Source organism: Ascaphus truei, chromosome 3 (genome assembly GCF_040206685.1).
Source record: "Ascaphus truei isolate aAscTru1 chromosome 3, aAscTru1.hap1, whole genome shotgun sequence".
NCBI classification, from domain to species: domain Eukaryota; kingdom Metazoa; phylum Chordata; class Amphibia; order Anura; family Ascaphidae; genus Ascaphus; species Ascaphus truei.
In genome coordinates this window covers 324,274,459-324,293,413 of record NC_134485.1, presented here as the reverse complement: position 1 = coordinate 324,293,413, position 18,955 = coordinate 324,274,459, and the positions used below count along the sequence as shown (strand labels likewise).

The window sequence follows — 18,955 nt, the reverse complement described above, 5'->3', positions numbered from 1 at the left end:
ATAATAATAATAAGCACTTTTGCTTTCCTTAGTTTTTCTAAAAATGTTTTGGAGAGGCTGCCCCATCTTGCAGTAGGTACAGTGTAATGTATGGGTGAAACCTAGACACACAGATCAGAGGCACTTCTGTACATTATTATTATTGTATAACTATTATTGCCAACATATTCCGCAGCGCGGTACAAGGGGGTACAGAGATTTGATAATAACATAAGCAGAGTTACATACAGAATAAGGACAAAAAAAAAGCACAAACAGATACAAAGAGGCAATTAGGACCTCTGCTCCTGAGAGTTTATATTCTAGAGGGAATAAGGGACAGTGTTGAAACAGGGAGGTAAAGTGGCTGCTCATTGTGGGATGGAGAATGACTAAGGTTGGAGTATGGTCCAGCCGGACAGCTGATCCTATTAAGGTTTGAGGATGGTGATGTTAAGGGGTGTTACATAGTGTGGAAAATGGTCCAGCTGCACAGCTGGTCCCAATGGGGTTGCCAGATAGGTTTCCTTCAAAAGGTGACTGAAAGCTGGAGGAGAGTCCGGGGGCCCAGCAAAGGGGTGCGAAACGTACATCGGGACTGTGTTTGTACTCCCCCAGGGACCCCCCACATCTTATTTTGGATCTCAGCTGCACATTTATCTCTACAATCTATGCTATAACAATTTCTATCTGAGGACTCTCATGCTCCACACAGTCTGGTCACTTGCAAGTATATTTTGCTTAAGATTTTTCAATTGTGGTTACTTGTTCATGTCATGATTTGTCATTTGTGATTGAGTGGTACTTTATTGGTTTACCATTCAATAGCATATAGGTAGAGTATATACTTATCCAGCTGAGCTTTCTCTTTGACCAGCCGGTCTTTAGATTTTTGAGCAGGTTTCATTGTAGGTTTTTTCCTGCCTTGCACCTCATCATTGATCTAGATTACATCTTTAGACCACACCTATCATTACCTTATTTTGTGCATAGGCCAGATTCCTTGTCTCAGGGGTTCCAAGGGGACTGTTTTAATATATTCTATGTAATTCATGTTTTTCCTTGAATAAATCAGTTCATTATTTATATTTGCTTGAGTGCTTTTAGTGGGACTCTTTTTTCTTTCTTCTGTTGTTTTCATACATTACTGTCCCCAGCACCGTCATCAGGTTATTATTATTATCATTATTTATTCACTTTTTGATTTAAGCAATGATGTGTTATTTTTCCAGTTAGTTGCAGGCTTTTTCTCTGTGTATCTCTGATATATATATATATATATATATATATATATATATATATATATATATATATATATATATATATATATATATATATATATATATATATACTACCTGAGAGACCTGGTGTTGCCCGGGATGTGAACCGTGAATAAGTATGTGTAAATGTTGTATTCTAACGTGTATTGCAAACTTCTAATTTGATGTGAATGTTATGTAATATTTGTCCAAAGTGTGTTTGTAAACCAACAACAGTAGAAAGCACATGTATCTGAGGGCAATTTTGCTAAGTGTATGTTCCTTGTTAGGGTTGTTAGTTCCTACAATGTTGTTGTTGTAAAGGTGGGAGTGTTTTGGTGGGGGCGGGCGGGGGGGTCCGCGGGAGTGTTTTGGTGGGTGCGGACGAGGGGATCCACGGGAGTGTTTTTGTGGGGGCGGCCGGGATCCAGGAGGGCTTGCGCCGTAGTGTGGTGGTTGCGCTGCACGTGCGTGGTTGTGATGCGGGGCCTCTGGAGGTAGGGGTTGCGGTCCACGTGCGTGTTTGCGCTCCATTTGTGCTGCGGGGCCTCCTTAGGTAGGGGTTGCACTCCGTTTGTGAAGCGGGCCTGCGTAGGTAGGGGTTGCACTCCGTTTGTGAAGCGGGCCTGCGTAGGTAGGGGTTGCGCTCCGTTTTTGAAGCGGGGCCTCCGTAGGTAGGGGTTGCGCTCGGTTTGTGAAGCGGGGCCTCCGTAGGTAGGGATTGTTGCGTCCTCCGGGAGGTGTTGGAGTTTAAGCGGGCTAGGTGCGGCTTGGGCAGTTGTGGACACGGGAGGGTTTGGGGGGGGGATGTGGGCTACGTGAGTGTTTTGGGGGGGGGGGTTGGCCGGGATACAGGAGGGCTTGCGGCATACGGGAGGGGTTGCGCTCCACAGGAGTGGTTGTGATGCGGGCTAGGGGAGGCTGTGTATGGGGGAGGGGGGGGCTTTGCGGGGTAGGGGAGGGTGTGTTGCGGCCTCCGGAGGGGGGGGATTGTGTTGCGTGATAGTTGAGGAGATGCGTGCGTTGTCCGGTGGCGATCAGGTTCTGTGGCGGTGCTTGTGAGTATCAGAGTGTGTGTATGTTTGCTGGGGGTGTGTGGTGTTTTGGCGGTGAGCATGCGTTCCGGCGTGGTTGTGTTGAGGTGAAAGGGAGGGGTGTTGGCAGGGTAGGCAGGACTGTGTGCGGGTGGTAGAGTGTATGCGGTACCGGGCGAGGTCTGGCATGCGATCGTGGTCTGCAATGGTGGGGGGGGGGTGGTGATGGGAGGGGGGTGGTTGTTAAGAGGCGGTGTCCGTCACGCTCCATGAGTGTGCGGTGTGTGGAGGTGATTGTGCGCTGTTGTGTGAGGGTGGTGAGGGTTGCAGTGGTGGCAAAGAGTCTGTACATGATTCCGCAGTTCGTTTGGTGGTATCAGGCGGGGAGGGTTTTGTGGGTTGAAAGGTGAGAGCTGTGAAGCGTTCCCAGACCAGTGAGGGTTAGGCTCAGTGAGGGCTGGGAGAGTGTGGCAGTGGTGTTGGTGTGTTGGCCGCAGGCCAATGAGAGGTGTGCGGGGGCGGGCATGGGGCCAAGGGAGCTATGTCATTGGCCTGAGGCAGTGGTGTCAGTGCCAATGAGAGGTGTGCGGGGGCGGGCGGGCCAAGGGAGCAATCTCCTTGGCCTGAGGCGGAGTGACGGGCCAAAGGTCCAATGTGATTGCCCCTAGGGACAGGACAGCCTTGCAAACACACATACGACGGTTTGAGAAATATATATATATATATATATATATATATACACACACAGCTAAACCCCGTTATAGCGCGACCCATTATAACACGAATCCGCTTATAATGCGGTTTTCACGTGGCTCCCGTTTAAAAACTGCACACTGCACACACTCTCACTGCACACACTCTCACTGCACACACTCTCACTGCACACACTCTCACTGCACACACTCTCACTGCACACACTCTCACTGCACACTGCACACACTCCCAGCACACTGCTCACTGCACACACTCCCAGCACACTGCTCACAGCACACACTCCCAGCACACTGCTCACAGCACACACTTTCACTGCATACACTCTCACTGCACACACTCCCAGCACTCACTGCACACACTCTCACTGCACACACTCTCACTGCACACACTCTCACTGCACACACTCCCAGCACTCACTGCACACACTCTCACTGCACACACTCTCACTGCACACTGCACACACTCCCAGCACTCACTGCACACACTCTCACTGCACACACTCCCAGCACTCACTCTCACTGCACACACTCCCAGCACTCACTCTCACTGCACACACTCTCACTGCACACACTCTCACTGCACACACTCTCACTGCACACACTCTCACTGCACACACTCTCACTGCACACACTCTCACTGCACACTGCACACACTCCCAGCACTCACTGCACACACTCTCACTGCACACACTCCCAGCACTCACTCTCACTGCGCACACTCTCACTGCGCACACTCTCACTGCGCACACTCTCACTGCGCACACTCTCACTGCGCACACTCTCACTGCACACACTCTCACTGCACACACTCTCACTGCACACTGCACACACTCCCAGCACTCACTGCACACACTCTCACTGCACACACTCCCAGCACTCACTCTCACTGCACACACTCACTACACACACTCTCACTGCACACACTCTCACTGCACACACTCTCACTGCACACACTCTCACTGCACACACTCTCACTGCACACACTCTCACTGCACACTCTCACTGCACACTCTCACTGCACACTGCACACTCTCACTGCACACACTCCCAGCACACTGTTCAAAGCACACACTCTCACTGCACACACTCCCAGCACTCACTGCACACACTCTCACTGCACACACTCTCACTGCACACACTCTCACTGCACACTGCACACACTCCCAGCACTCACTGCACACACTCTCACTGCACACACTCTCACTGCACACACTCTCACTGCACACACTCTCCCAGCACTCACTCTCACTGCACACACTCACTGCACACACTCACTACACACACTCTCACTGCACACACTCTCACTGCACACACTCTCACTGCACACACTCTCACTGCACACACGCTCACTGCACACACTCTCACTGCACACACTCTCACTGCACACTCTCACTGCACACTGCACACTCTCACTGCACACACTCCCAGCACACTGTTCAAAGCACACACTCTCACTGCACACACTCCCAGCACTCACTGCACACACTCTCACTGCACACACTCTCACTGCACACACTCTCACTGCACACACTCTCACTGCACACTGCACACACTCCCAGCACTCACTGCACACACTCTCACTGCACACACTCTCACTGCACACACTCTCACTGCACACACTCTCACTGCACACACTCTCACTGCACACTGCACACACTCTCACTGCACACACTCTCACTGCACACACTCTCACTGCACACACTCTCACTGCACACACTCTCACTGCACACTTCACACACGCCCAGCACACTGCTCACAGCACACACTCCCAGCACTCACTGCACACACTCTCACTGCACACACTGCTCACTGCACACTCCCAGCAATCACTGCACACTGCTCACAGCACACATTCTCACTGCACACACTCCCAGCACTCACTCTCACTGCACACACTCTCCTGCACACACTCTCACTGCACACACTCTCACTGCACACACTCTCACTGCACACACTCTCACTGCACACACTCTCACTGCACACTGCACACACTCCCAGCACACTGCTCACTGCACACACTCCCAGCACACTGCTCACAGCACACACTCCCAGCACACACTTTCACTGCATACACTCTCACTGCACACACTCCCAGCACTCACTGCACACACTCTCACTGCACACACTCTCACTGCACACACTCTCACTGCACACACTCTCACTGCACACTGCACACACTCCCAGCACTCACTGCACACACTCTCACTGCACACACTCTCACTGCACACACTCTCACTGCACACTGCACACACTCTCACTGCACACACTCTCACTGCACACACTCTCACTGCACACACTCTCACTGCACACACTCTCACTGCACACTTCACACACGCCCAGCACACTGCTCACAGCACACACTCCCAGCACTCACTGCACACACTCTCACTGCACACACTGCTCACTGCACACTCCCAGCAATCACTGCACACTGCTCACAGCACACATTCTCACTGCACACACTCCCAGCACTCACTCTCACTGCACACACTCTCCTGCACACACTCTCACTGCACACACTCTCACTGCACACACTCTCACTGCACACACTCTCACTGCACACACTCTCACTGCACACTGCACACACTCCCAGCACACTGCTCACTGCACACACTCCCAGCACACTGCTCACAGCACACACTCCCAGCACACACTTTCACTGCATACACTCTCACTGCACACACTCCCAGCACTCACTGCACACACTCTCACTGCACACACTCTCACTGCACACACTCTCACTGCACACACTCTCACTGCACACACTCCCAGCACTCACTGCACACACTCTCACTGCACACACTCTCACTGCACACTGCACACACTCCCAGCACTCACTGCACACACTCTCACTGCACACACTCCCAGCACTCACTCTCACTGCACACACTCCCAGCACTCACTCTCACTGCACACACTCTCACTGCACACACTCTCACTGCACACACTCTCACTGCACACACTCTCACTGCACACACTCTCACTGCACACACTCTCACTGCACACTGCACACACTCCCAGCACTCACTGCACACACTCTCACTGCACACACTCCCAGCACTCACTCTCACTGCACACACTCTCACTGCGCACACTCTCACTGCGCACACTCTCACTGCGCACACTCTCACTGCGCACACTCTCACTGCGCACACTCTCACTGCACACACTCTCACTGCACACACTCTCACTGCACACACTCTCACTGCACACTGCACACACTCCCAGCACTCACTGCACACACTCTCACTGCACACACTCCCAGTACTCACTCTCACTGCACACACTCACTACACACACTCTCACTGCACACACTCTCACTGCACACACTCTCACTGCACACACTCTCACTGCACACACTCTCACTGCACACACTCTCACTGCACACACTCTCACTGCACACTCTCACTGCACACTCTCACTGCACACTGCACACTCTCACTGCACACACTCCCAGCACACTGTTCAAAGCACACACTCTCACTGCACACACTCCCAGCACTCACTGCACACACTCTCACTGCACACACTCTCACTGCACACACTCTCACTGCACACACTCCCAGCACTCACTGCACACACTCTCACTGCACACACTCTCACTGCACACACTCTCCCAGCACTCACTCTCCCAGCACTCACTCTCACTGCACACACTCACTGCACACACTCACTACACACACTCTCACTGCACACACTCTCACTGCACACACTCTCACTGCACACACTCTCACTGCACACACTCTCACTGCACACACTCTCACTGCACACTGCACACTCTCACTGCACACACTCCCAGCACACTGTTCAAAGCACACACTCTCACTGCACACACTCCCAGCACTCACTGCACACACTCTCACTGCACACACTCTCACTGCACACACTCTCACTGCACACTGCACACACTCCCAGCACTCACTGCACACACTCTCACTGCACACACTCTCACTGCACACACTCTCACTGCACACACTCTCACTGCACACTGCACACACTCTCACTGCACACACTCTCACTGCACACACTCTCACTGCACACACTCTCACTGCACACACTCTCACTGCACACTTCACACACGCCCAGCACACTGCTCACAGCACACACTCCCAGCACTCACAGCACACACTCTCACTGCACACACTGCTCACTGCACACTCCCAGCAATCACTGCACACTGCTCACAGCACACATTCTCACTGCACACACTCCCAGCACTCACTCTCACTGCACACACTCTCACTGCACACACTCCCAGCACTCACTCTCACTGCACACACTCTCACTGCACACACTCCCAGCACTCACTCTCACTGCACACACTCTCCTGCACACACTCTCACTGCACACACTCTCACTGCACACACTCTCACTGCACACTGCACACACTCCCAGCACTCACTGCACACACTCTCACTGCACACACTCCCAGCACTCACTCTCACTGCACACACTCTCACTGCGCACACTCTCACTGCGCACACTCTCACTGCGCACACTCTCACTGCGCACACTCTCACTGCACACACTCTCACTGCACACACTCTCACTGCACACACTCTCACTGCACACTGCACACACTCCCAGCACTCACTGCACACACTCTCACTGCACACACTCCCAGCACTCACTCTCACTGCACACACTCACTACACACACTCTCACTACACACACTCTCACTGCACACACTCTCACTGCACACACTCTCACTGCACACACTCTCACTGCACACACTCTCACTGCACACACTCTCACTGCACACACTCTCACTGCACACACTCTCACTGCACACACTCTCACTGCACACTCTCACTGCACACTGCACACTCTCACTGCACACACTCCCAGCACACTGTTCAAAGCACACACTCTCACTGCACACACTCCCAGCACTCACTGCACACACTCTCACTGCACACACTCTCACTGCACACACTCTCACTGCACACACTCCCAGCACTCACTGCACACACTCTCACTGCACACACTCTCACTGCACACACTCTCACTGCACACACTCTCCCAGCACTCACTCTCACTGCACACACTCACTGCACACACTCACTACACACACTCTCACTGCACACACTCTCACTGCACACACTCTCACTGCACACACTCTCACTGCACACACTCTCACTGCACACACTCTCACTGCACACACTCTCACTGCACACTGCACACTCTCACTGCACACACTCCCAGCACACTGTTCAAAGCACACACTCTCACTGCACACACTCCCAGCACTCACTGCACACACTCTCACTGCACACACTCTCACTGCACACACTCTCACTGCACACACTCTCACTGCACACTGCACACACTCCCAGCACTCACTGCACACACTCTCACTGCACACACTCTCACTGCACACACTCTCACTGCACACACTCTCACTGCACACTGCACACACTCTCACTGCACACACTCTCACTGCACACACTCTCACTGCACACTTCACACACGCCCAGCACACTGCTCACAGCACACACTCCCAGCACTCACAGCACACACTGCTCACTGCACACTCCCAGCAATCACTGCACACTGCTCACAGCACACATTCTCACTGCACACACTCCCAGCACTCACTCTCACTGCACACACTCTCACTGCACACACTCCCAGCACTCACTCTCACTGCACACACTCTCACTGCACACACTCCCAGCACTCACTCTCACTGCACACACTCTCCTGCACACACTCTCACTGCACACACTCTCACTGCACACACTCCCAGCACTCACTGCACACACTCTCACTGCACACACTCTCACTGCACACTGCACACACTCCCAGCACTCACTGCACACACTCTCACTGCACACACTCCCAGCACTCACTCTCACTGCACACACTCTCACTGCGCACACTCTCACTGCGCACACTCTCACTGCGCACACTCTCACTGCGCACACTCTCACTGCGCACACTCTTACTGCACACACTCTCACTGCACACACTCTCACTGCACACACTCTCACTGCACACACTCTCACTGCACACTGCACACACTCCCAGCACTCACTGCACACACTCTCACTGCACACACTCCCAGCACTCACTCTCACTGCACACACTCACTACACACACTCTCACTGCACACACTCTCACTGCACACACTCTCACTGCACACACTCTCACTGCACACACTCTCACTGCACACACTCTCACTGCACACTCTCACTGCACACTCTCACTGCACACTGCACACTCTCACTGCACACACTCCCAGCACACTGTTCAAAGCACACACTCTCACTGCACACACTCCCAGCACTCACTGCACACACTCTCACTGCACACACTCTCACTGCACACACTCTCACTGCACACACTCCCAGCACTCACTGCACACACTCTCACTGCACACACTCTCACTGCACACACTCTCACTGCACACACTCTCCCAGCACTCACTCTCACTGCACACACTCACTGCACACACTCACTACACACACTCTCACTGCACACACTCTCACTGCACACACTCTCACTGCACACACTCTCACTGCACACACTCTCACTGCACACTCTCACTGCACACTGCACACTCTCACTGCATACACTCCCAGCACACTGTTCAAAGCACACACTCTCACTGCACACACTCCCAGCACTCACTGCACACACTCTCACTGCACACACTCTCACTGCACACACTCTCACTGCACACTGCACACACTCCCAGCACTCACTGCACACACTCTCACTGCACACACTCTCACTGCACACACTCTCACTGCACACACTCTCACTGCACACACTCTCACTGCACACTGCACACACTCTCACTGCACACACTCTCACTGCACACACTCTCACTGCACACACTCTCACTGCACACACTCTCACTGCACACTTCACACACGCCCAGCACACTGCTCACAGCACACACTCCCAGCACTCACAGCACACACTCTCACTGCACACACTGCTCACTGCACACTCCCAGCAATCACTGCACACTGCTCACAGCACACATTCTCACTGCACACACTCCCAGCACTCACTCTCACTGCACACACTCTCACTGCACACACTCCCAGCACTCACTCTCACTGCACACACTCTCACTGCACACACTCCCAGCACTCACTCTCACTGCACACACTCTCCTGCACACACTCTCACTGCACACACTCTCACTGCACACACTCTCACTGCACACTGCACACACTCCCAGCACTCACTGCACACACTCTCACTGCACACACTCCCAGCACTCACTCTCACTGCACACACTCTCACTGCGCACACTCTCACTGCGCACACTCTCACTGCGCACACTCTCACTGCGCACACTCTCACTGCGCACACTCTCACTGCGCACACTCTCACTGCACACACTCTCACTGCACACACTCTCACTGCACACACTCTCACTGCACACTGCACACACTCCCAGCACTCACTGCACACACTCTCACTGCACACACTCCCAGCACTCACTCTCACTGCACACACTCACTACACACACTCTCACTACACACACTCTCACTGCACACACTCTCACTGCACACACTCTCACTGCACACACTCTCACTGCACACACTCTCACTGCACACACTCTCACTGCACACACTCTCACTGCACACACTCTCACTGCACACACTCTCACTGCACACACTCTCACTGCACACACTCCCAGCACTCACTCTCACTGCACACACTCTCACTGCGCACACTCTCACTGCGCACACTCTCACTGCGCACACTCTCACTGCGCACACTCTCACTGCGCACACTCTCACTGCGCACACTCTCACTGCGCACACTCTCACTGCACACACTCTCACTGCACACACTCTCACTGCACACACTCTCACTGCACACTGCACACACTCCCAGCACTCACTGCACACACTCTCACTGCACACACTCCCAGCACTCACTCTCACTGCACACACTCACTACACACACTCTCACTACACACACTCTCACTGCACACACTCTCACTGCACACACTCTCACTGCACACACTCTCACTGCACACACTCTCACTGCACACACTCTCACTGCACACACTCTCACTGCACACACTCTCACTGCACACACTCTCACTGCACACTCTCACTGCACACTGCACACTCTCACTGCACACACTCCCAGCACACTGTTCAAAGCACACACTCTCACTGCACACACTCCCAGCACTCACTGCACACACTCTCACTGCACACACTCTCACTGCACACACTCTCACTGCACACACTCCCAGCACTCACTGCACACACTCTCACTGCACACACTCTCACTGCACACACTCTCACTGCACACACTCTCCCAGCACTCACTCTCACTGCACACACTCACTGCACACACTCACTACACACACTCTCACTGCACACACTCTCACTGCACACACTCTCACTGCACACACTCTCACTGCACACACTCTCACTGCACACTGCACACTCTCACTGCACACACTCCCAGCACACTGTTCAAAGCACACACTCTCACTGCACACACTCCCAGCACTCACTGCACACACTCTCACTGCACACACTCTCACTGCACACACTCTCACTGCACACACTCTCACTGCACACTGCACACACTCCCAGCACTCACTGCACACACTCTCACTGCACACACTCTCACTGCACACACTCTCACTGCACACACTCTCACTGCACACTGCACACACTCTCACTGCACACACTCTCACTGCACACACTCTCACTGCACACACTCTCACTGCACACACTCTCACTGCACACACTCTCACTGCACACTTCACACACGCCCAGCACACTGCTCACAGCACACACTCCCAGCACTCACAGCACACACTGCTCACTGCACACTCCCAGCAATCACTGCACACTGCTCACAGCACACATTCTCACTGCACACACTCCCAGCACTCACTCTCACTGCACACACTCTCACTGCACACACTCCCAGCACTCACTCTCACTGCACACACTCTCCTGCACACACTCTCACTGCACACACTCTCACTGCACACACTCTCACTGCACATTCTCACAGCACACTGTTTTGGGCCTGCCGCTGCGACGCTGGGCTCAGGGAGCCACCCCCCCCCCTCTCCCTGCCTGTATCTCTGCTGCTGTGGGGGAGCATTGAAGGGAGCTGATCCCTGGCCGAGGAACTCGGAAACAACTGACATCCCAGCAACGTGAGCTCTCCTCCCCCTCGCAGCTTCTCTGCACAGATCAACTGTTGCAGATGCTGGGTAAGTACTGCTGTGGGGTGTGGGGTGGTACTGCGGTGGGGTGGTACTGCTGTGGGGTGTGTGGGGGGGGGGTGGTACTGCTGTGGGGTGTGGGGGGGGGTGATACTGCTGTGGGGTGGGGGGGACGGGACGGGGATACTGCTGTTTTGGGCCTGCCACTGACGCTGGGCTCAGGGAGAGCCCCCCCCCCCCCTCTCCCTGCCTGTATCTCTGTTGCTGTGGGGGAGGATTGAAGGGAGCTGATCCCTGGCCGAGGAACTCCGAAACAACTGACATCCCAGCAACGTGAGCTCTCCTCCCCCTCGCAGCTTCTCTGCACAGATCAACTGTTGCAGATGCTGGGTAAGTGCTGCTGTGGGGTGTGTGTGGGGGGGTGGTTTGGTGCAACGCTCAGGGAGAGCCCCCCCCCTTCTCCCTGCCTGTATCTCTGCTGCTGTGGGGGAGAATTGAAGGGAGCTGATCCCTGGCCAGGAACTCAGAAACAGCTGACATATCGTGAGCTCTCCTCCCCCTCGCAGCTTCTCTGCACAGATCAACTGCTGCAGATGCTGGTTAAGGGTAAGTGCTGCTGGGAGTGGGCGGGGGGGGGGGGGGTCCGGGGGCCTGCCATTGCGACACTGGGCTCTGGGAGAGTTATCTCAGCTCTCCCCCTTCGGCAGCGCGGAGTCCCAGATCACGGCGGCCATTTTTAAAAAAAAATTGCGCGACCCCAGTAATAACGCGGTCTGATCGGGTGGCCCCCGAGGACCGCGTTATAACGGGGTTCAGCTGTATATATATATATATACACACATGTAGTATGGAGAGAGAGAGAAGAGAGAAGAGAGAAGATGGTCCTGCGCAAGAATGTCTCCATACTGGAGGAAAATCAAGGGATTGATAACCCAGGTTATGGGCATAGACCCTCTCTGTGGATATGGACACTTTCCTGATTAACAAACGTATTGAGCAAATAGATAGAAATAAGGACTCTCTGCTTAAACACATGCTCTCGGCTGCTAAGTAGATAGAGTTGAAGAAGCGCTCAAATGCTAGGTATAGTAACCAATAATAGCCAAAGCCCAAGGATAATCCAGAAACAATAACAAGGTGAGAATAGCAGCTAGCAATAATAGGTAATAAGTCTCCTGAAGACAGGTAATGGGTTGGTATAGCCCCCCCCCCACGATCAGTCTCATTGGAACAACCTATGTAGCAATAAAGTACTCACAAGTCTTTGGTTTGGGGCTGGCAGGATGTGCAGCTTCCAGTGGTAGCAGATACAGGAAATGGAGAGGAGCGCACGATCCAACAGGAGCAAAGAGAGGACCCAATGCAAAAAAATGTAAACTTTATTCAATCATAACCTAAAACCCAACGCGTTTCGAACGCTGGTGCGTTCTTTATCAAGGATAACATACACTGCTAAAACAACCCATTGTATACCCCTCTTACCTGCGATCCGTTCGCGCCAAAACAGAGCAACCCAATGACGTCATGACAGTTGCGCATGCGAACCGCCCGAACGAATGGGCAGTCAGAAGGGTGGAAGTGATGGCTGAGGCCAGAGGGGCAGGGAATAAACTAAGGGCACAGTATTAAGCAATGTTAAAATGACGGTGGCCCAAAAGGGAACAATAAAAACAAAATTTTTCATTGTTCTTTGTGATCATCACATTTGTCATTATGTTTCTTAACATATCATTTTTATATGGTATGAGTCAATTAACAATATGTCATTATATTATTCATTCAGTTCTGTGGTATCCCTACTTTCTCATTCCCATTTTCTTATCAAGTTATCAATATTGTTTTCATTTATTTTTCATTTTTTTCTTTTGTGTTTTCTTTATTATTATCTTTTTACTTTAAATATTATTATTATTTTCTTTCTCATTCTTCTTCTTTTCCTTGTCTTTTCTTTTTTTTCATTCTTAGGGCTAATCATTATTGATACTTTAGTTTAATTTCTTATTGTTGTTTTTATTGTTCCCTTTTGGGCCACCGTCATTTTAACATTGCTTAATACTGTGCCCTTAGTTTATTCCCTGCCCCTCTGGCCTCAGCCATCACTTCCGCCCTTCTGACTGCCCATTCGTTCGGGCGGCTCGCGCATGCGCGACCGTCATGACGTCATTGGGTTGCTCTGTTTTGGCGCGAACGGATCCCAGGTAAGAGGGGTATATAATGGGTTGTTTTAGCAGTGTATGTTATCCTTGATAAAGAACGCACCAGCGTTCGAAACGCGTTGGATTTTAGGTTATGATAGAATAAAGTTTATATTTTTTTGCATTGGGTCCTCTCTTTGCTCCTGTTGGATCGTGCGCACCTCTCCATTTTCTGTCTCGGCTGCTAAGGCTGGAATAGCTATCCACTGTAAACAAGAAAAACAGCCAGACATCAATATAGTCAAAAATAAAATGAATACCATAATGCTCATGGAGAAACTCACAAGTTTCTTTGAGAACAAATAGAATAGGTTCCAAAACATATGGGAACCTTGGAGAGCATATATGAGCTGACCGGTTCATTATGGAGACCTCCCATACGAGTGGACAATGTTGAGCAACATGCAATGGCTATCTCGAGATTTCTCATTAAAAGTGTATACAGTACTGTTCTTTGAATGCAGGTAGGTGTATGCTATGTATTACCATGGCAATGGACCCCTCCCCCCCCATCCCTATTATTTTTTGTACATTCACTCCCTTTCTACAAAATCCGTAAAATACAAGTTTTGTAAAAAAAAAAAAAAAAAAAAAAAGCCAATTTTCTTGTCCAACAGTTCTGCCAACTAAGAAGACTGGGGACAGGGCAAGGGAGAGAAAAGGCACAAATACAGAGAGTAAACACATCCTAAACGTTAAGTTACAATGTTTACAAACAACTCTATAAACAGATCCCTGGCATCAGTTCAGTTTGGCAGTATATGGTAGCAGCCCCTAGCAGCACGTGTAGAGAGGGCACCACTATTAGGGTGTGATTAATGCATTAGCCAATCCACCTGTAACTGCTTATTGAGCAGCTTGTAGGGGGTTAGTCCCTCCTTATAAAAGGTATATAATCTCCCAGTAAATTCACTTTTCTTGCATACATGTAAATATCTTCACTGGTATGTACCAGTTTTTAACTGCACTAAGTTACATAAGCTTATGCTTAGTTTATTAACCCCTTCAGGGTATTTTTCACAGAACATTTAGCACTTATTCCCATGATCTGTTATTTATATTATCTGTTATTTATTCGATTACCACATGTATTACTGCTGTGAAGCGCTATGTACATTAATGGCGCTATATAAAGACATACAATACAATACAACAGGTGTATGCGTTTAGCATAGGGACCTGCTATGGAGACTTACCTTGATGTTGGTTAGCAGGCTTGTCATGATTTGATCAAAGGATGTAACCAAAAGTCTCCGTTGTCTTACAGACTTAGGTTTCACTATATTTATTTCCCCATTTATTGTTAGCCCAATGGGAGAAGCGCAGGGATGAACTTTCTGTTTTTTCACATACTGTACTGTATGTATGGCCAATCTTTTCACCAGCAGCATGCTCCTTACACGGAGAACCACATGAATATATATCTATATATTTGTTTTACAGTATATGGTAATGCATCTCTAAATAATGAATCAGCTTGTGGTGTCGCTGAGAAGGTGATGCTTATACGCATGAGATAAGTGGTTTAATTTGCTGTGAACCTTGCAGCTTCAGAACTACAATAGAAATACCTGGTTTTGGAGCCCCTCCACCAACCAGCAGATGCCAACACACCCACACAAGTGCATGCACACACCGTCTCCATAGAAATGTCCCACGCTTGTCCTACACTTGTACAGACATCGGCACGGGCAAAGTGTTCAAAACCCCTAATTAATTAAAGAGATAAAGGATAAAAGAGGAGGACGAGATAACGGGGCATAGGGGCAAAAGGAAGCAGCAGGAAAAGGGGAGAGCAAGTAAATATATGAGCGTAGAGCTGTGGTGCTCAACTCCAGTCCTCAAGACCCCCAGTAGGCCAGGTTTTAAGGATATCCCAGCTTCAGCACAGGTGGCTCAATCAGTGGCTCAGTCTTTTGACTGAGCCACTTGTGCTGAAGCAGGGATATCCTTAAAACCTGACCTGCTGGGGTTGAGCACCCGGGTGTAGAGAACAGCGAGAGGAAGAGGAAAATAGAGGTAAATGTGGAGATTTAAAAAGAAGAAGAAAACAAAAGAAAGAGCAAAGTAGAAAGAAATTTTCCTATTCTTATACAGGTCTGTGGTGTCTAATGACTGCAGTGCCACAACTTTTGTATTTACAAACCTAATCTTCCATCTTCGTTCTCTGGGAAATGATCTCTTTGTGTGTGCGTGTGTGTGTTTGCGTGTGCGTGCGTGCGTGCGTGTATACACAGTGTTGTTTTTGTAGGGAAAAATTTGATGCTGTACAATAAAGAATTCAGCTTAAAATAAAGATCTGGTAGAAAAAGCATTTACCCTCTTCCAGTTAGTATTACAGCGTCACTCCTGATGTGGTGCCTACCACTATACATCTGTATACTGCAACGTAATCAAGGCTACCAGTACAGTAATTTTAGGACAGTGCCATGGTGTATTGTGTTACTCTTCTAGGAGGTGATGCCCTGGAGGGGTTAACCCAATTACGTTTGGTGTTTACAGATATGGATTGCCTATTTGGAACTCTATATTTTCTCTTTCTTGTACTGTATAATGGTACCTAAGGGGTTAATGATCATAGCCATGGTTTGTTGCAGCAGTGTATTGGAATTGGTTAATCAGAGTGAGAAATCGCAGTAACGTGTGTGTATGTGTATGTGTGCGTATGTGTGTATGTATATGTATGTGTGTGTGTGTGTGTGTGTGTGTGTGTGTGTGTGTGTGTGTTTGGCTTGCTTTCCTGATGCAGCATCTCCTGCTCCACACCAGAGACATTCTATCCTTCTCCTGGGACGGGAGTGCACTACTGCAAATCATGAGGTAATCTCACATAGATGTTCCACATAGAAGTGCCTTTAGATTTTGCCGGGTCCTCAGTAATAGTTTGACAGGGGCCCTATGCCCAATGTTTTACGGGGGTTTTTTTTGTAGCCATATATTTCTACATTTATATGGAGGAAAGCGGGTAGAGCTGCTGAGAGAGACGCTGCCCCTGGCTCCCACTGCTCACCAGGCTCCACGCATGGCTTTAGTACAATTTAAAAACCCACAGTAGAAAAATGTCTAGGAGATGTGTCATGTGTACCTGGGAACCAGGCAACAGGCAGAAGCATGACAGCCCTGTGCGGCATGGCCCAGGTAGCCACATACTGTATGCCAGGGCCCAGGTAGCCACATACTGTATGCCAGGGCCCAGGTAGCCACATACTGTATGCCAGGGCCCAGGTAGCCACATACTGTATGCCAGGGCCCAGACCTGCACAGTGGTCTTTGTACTAAGAACTATGCTCTTAAATGTGTTGTTATTTTGTTTGTTTTGTCTTTAATACAACTTAAGGTTTCACATCCTCTGCCTAATAATGGAATTAAATGAAGGTAAAGATGGCAGCTTCCAGATTCAATAAGTAGTCAAGATGCTCCTGGATTTCAGGGTAAAATGCCTGAGTTACCCCTACTTGGCAACCTCTATCCTATAAAAAAGGGATATTCATTCTTTGCTAGCATGTTCGGATAAGTGATTGTCTTAAAGTGTAAAATGTAAGGTCCTCATTACAAATGTTACTAAGTATTAAGTAACCAGATGTTATGGTTTATGTAAACTCCTGCATTTTGTATTTTGAGTGACACTGGCATACGGTGTAATATGTAATTATTTTGTTATTGTATACCATTTTCTTGTAAAACGTACTATAATCTGGATGTCTAAATAAAGGTGGGCAGAGTACACCCACCTGATATGGTTGAGTGTCTGCTTTATTTTTCGACAGTGGTAAACATTGAGATATCCAGTATTTCATTAATGTTTCACACCTCAGTCCTAGATCCTCTCCAGGGATTAAACCTGATATTAGAAAAAAAATCCAAGCCTGCTCTCCTACACATAGAAGAGGAGCTCAGTTACATGGGTTCCCATTAAAATGATTTTGCTCTCCAACATTCAAGCACATTACCATAACCTCAGCTGCTACCATCCTCCTTCAGTTCACCCCCAATCTAATTAGGTTTCCAGACACACCAAAAGAATATAAAATAAAATGGCAAAAGTAACATATTAATCACAGATAACCAACATTTTAGTCCAAATAAACAATAATCATCATTTTAGTCCAAAAGGATCAACATCGGGGTCCAAATGTCGGTTACCTGCAATAAAGAAGCAACTTTTGGCATTTCATTTTTTTTATTCTTTTGGAGTGTCCAGAGACCTAATAATATCATTACATCATTGGTGAATTTTGATGATCTGTCACCCCATTATCTTCTATGGATGTCTTTTCATGTGGTGTGCTAGGTGTCATGAGGTAGGGCTGTTTTCTCTCTTACCTCCAACCAACATGATACAGATGGAGAAGATTTTCTCGGTGTCTGTGTTAGCGGAGACATTCCCGAAGCCCACGCTGGTCAGGCTGCTGAGTGCGAAGTACAGGGAGGTGATGTAAGAACTTCGGGACGAGGGTCCCCCTAGTAACACCATCCCGGTCCCGTTGGGAGCCCCCTCACTATAGTTGTCCTGTGGAGGCAACTCTCGGCTGCCATTTCTCCTCCCCATGTAGTATGGTGTTTCCAAACGCCGTGCCAGCTCCTGAAGCCAGCCTTCATGTAAGAAACA

The 18,955-nt window shown here is 49.9% G+C and overlaps 1 protein-coding gene across 2 annotated transcripts in view; it reads right to left on the bottom strand.

The window, feature by feature from the left end:
- Positions 1-18,955, bottom strand: part of KCNH3 (potassium voltage-gated channel subfamily H member 3) — a 67,106-nt gene that overhangs the window by 22,431 nt on the left and 25,720 nt on the right. For both annotated transcript variants that reach the window (XM_075591275.1, XM_075591274.1), the window contains exon 9: positions 18,670-18,939. In XM_075591275.1, the coding sequence (XP_075447390.1) occupies positions 18,670-18,939 (270 nt within the window). The remainder of the gene's footprint in view (positions 1-18,669; positions 18,940-18,955) is intronic.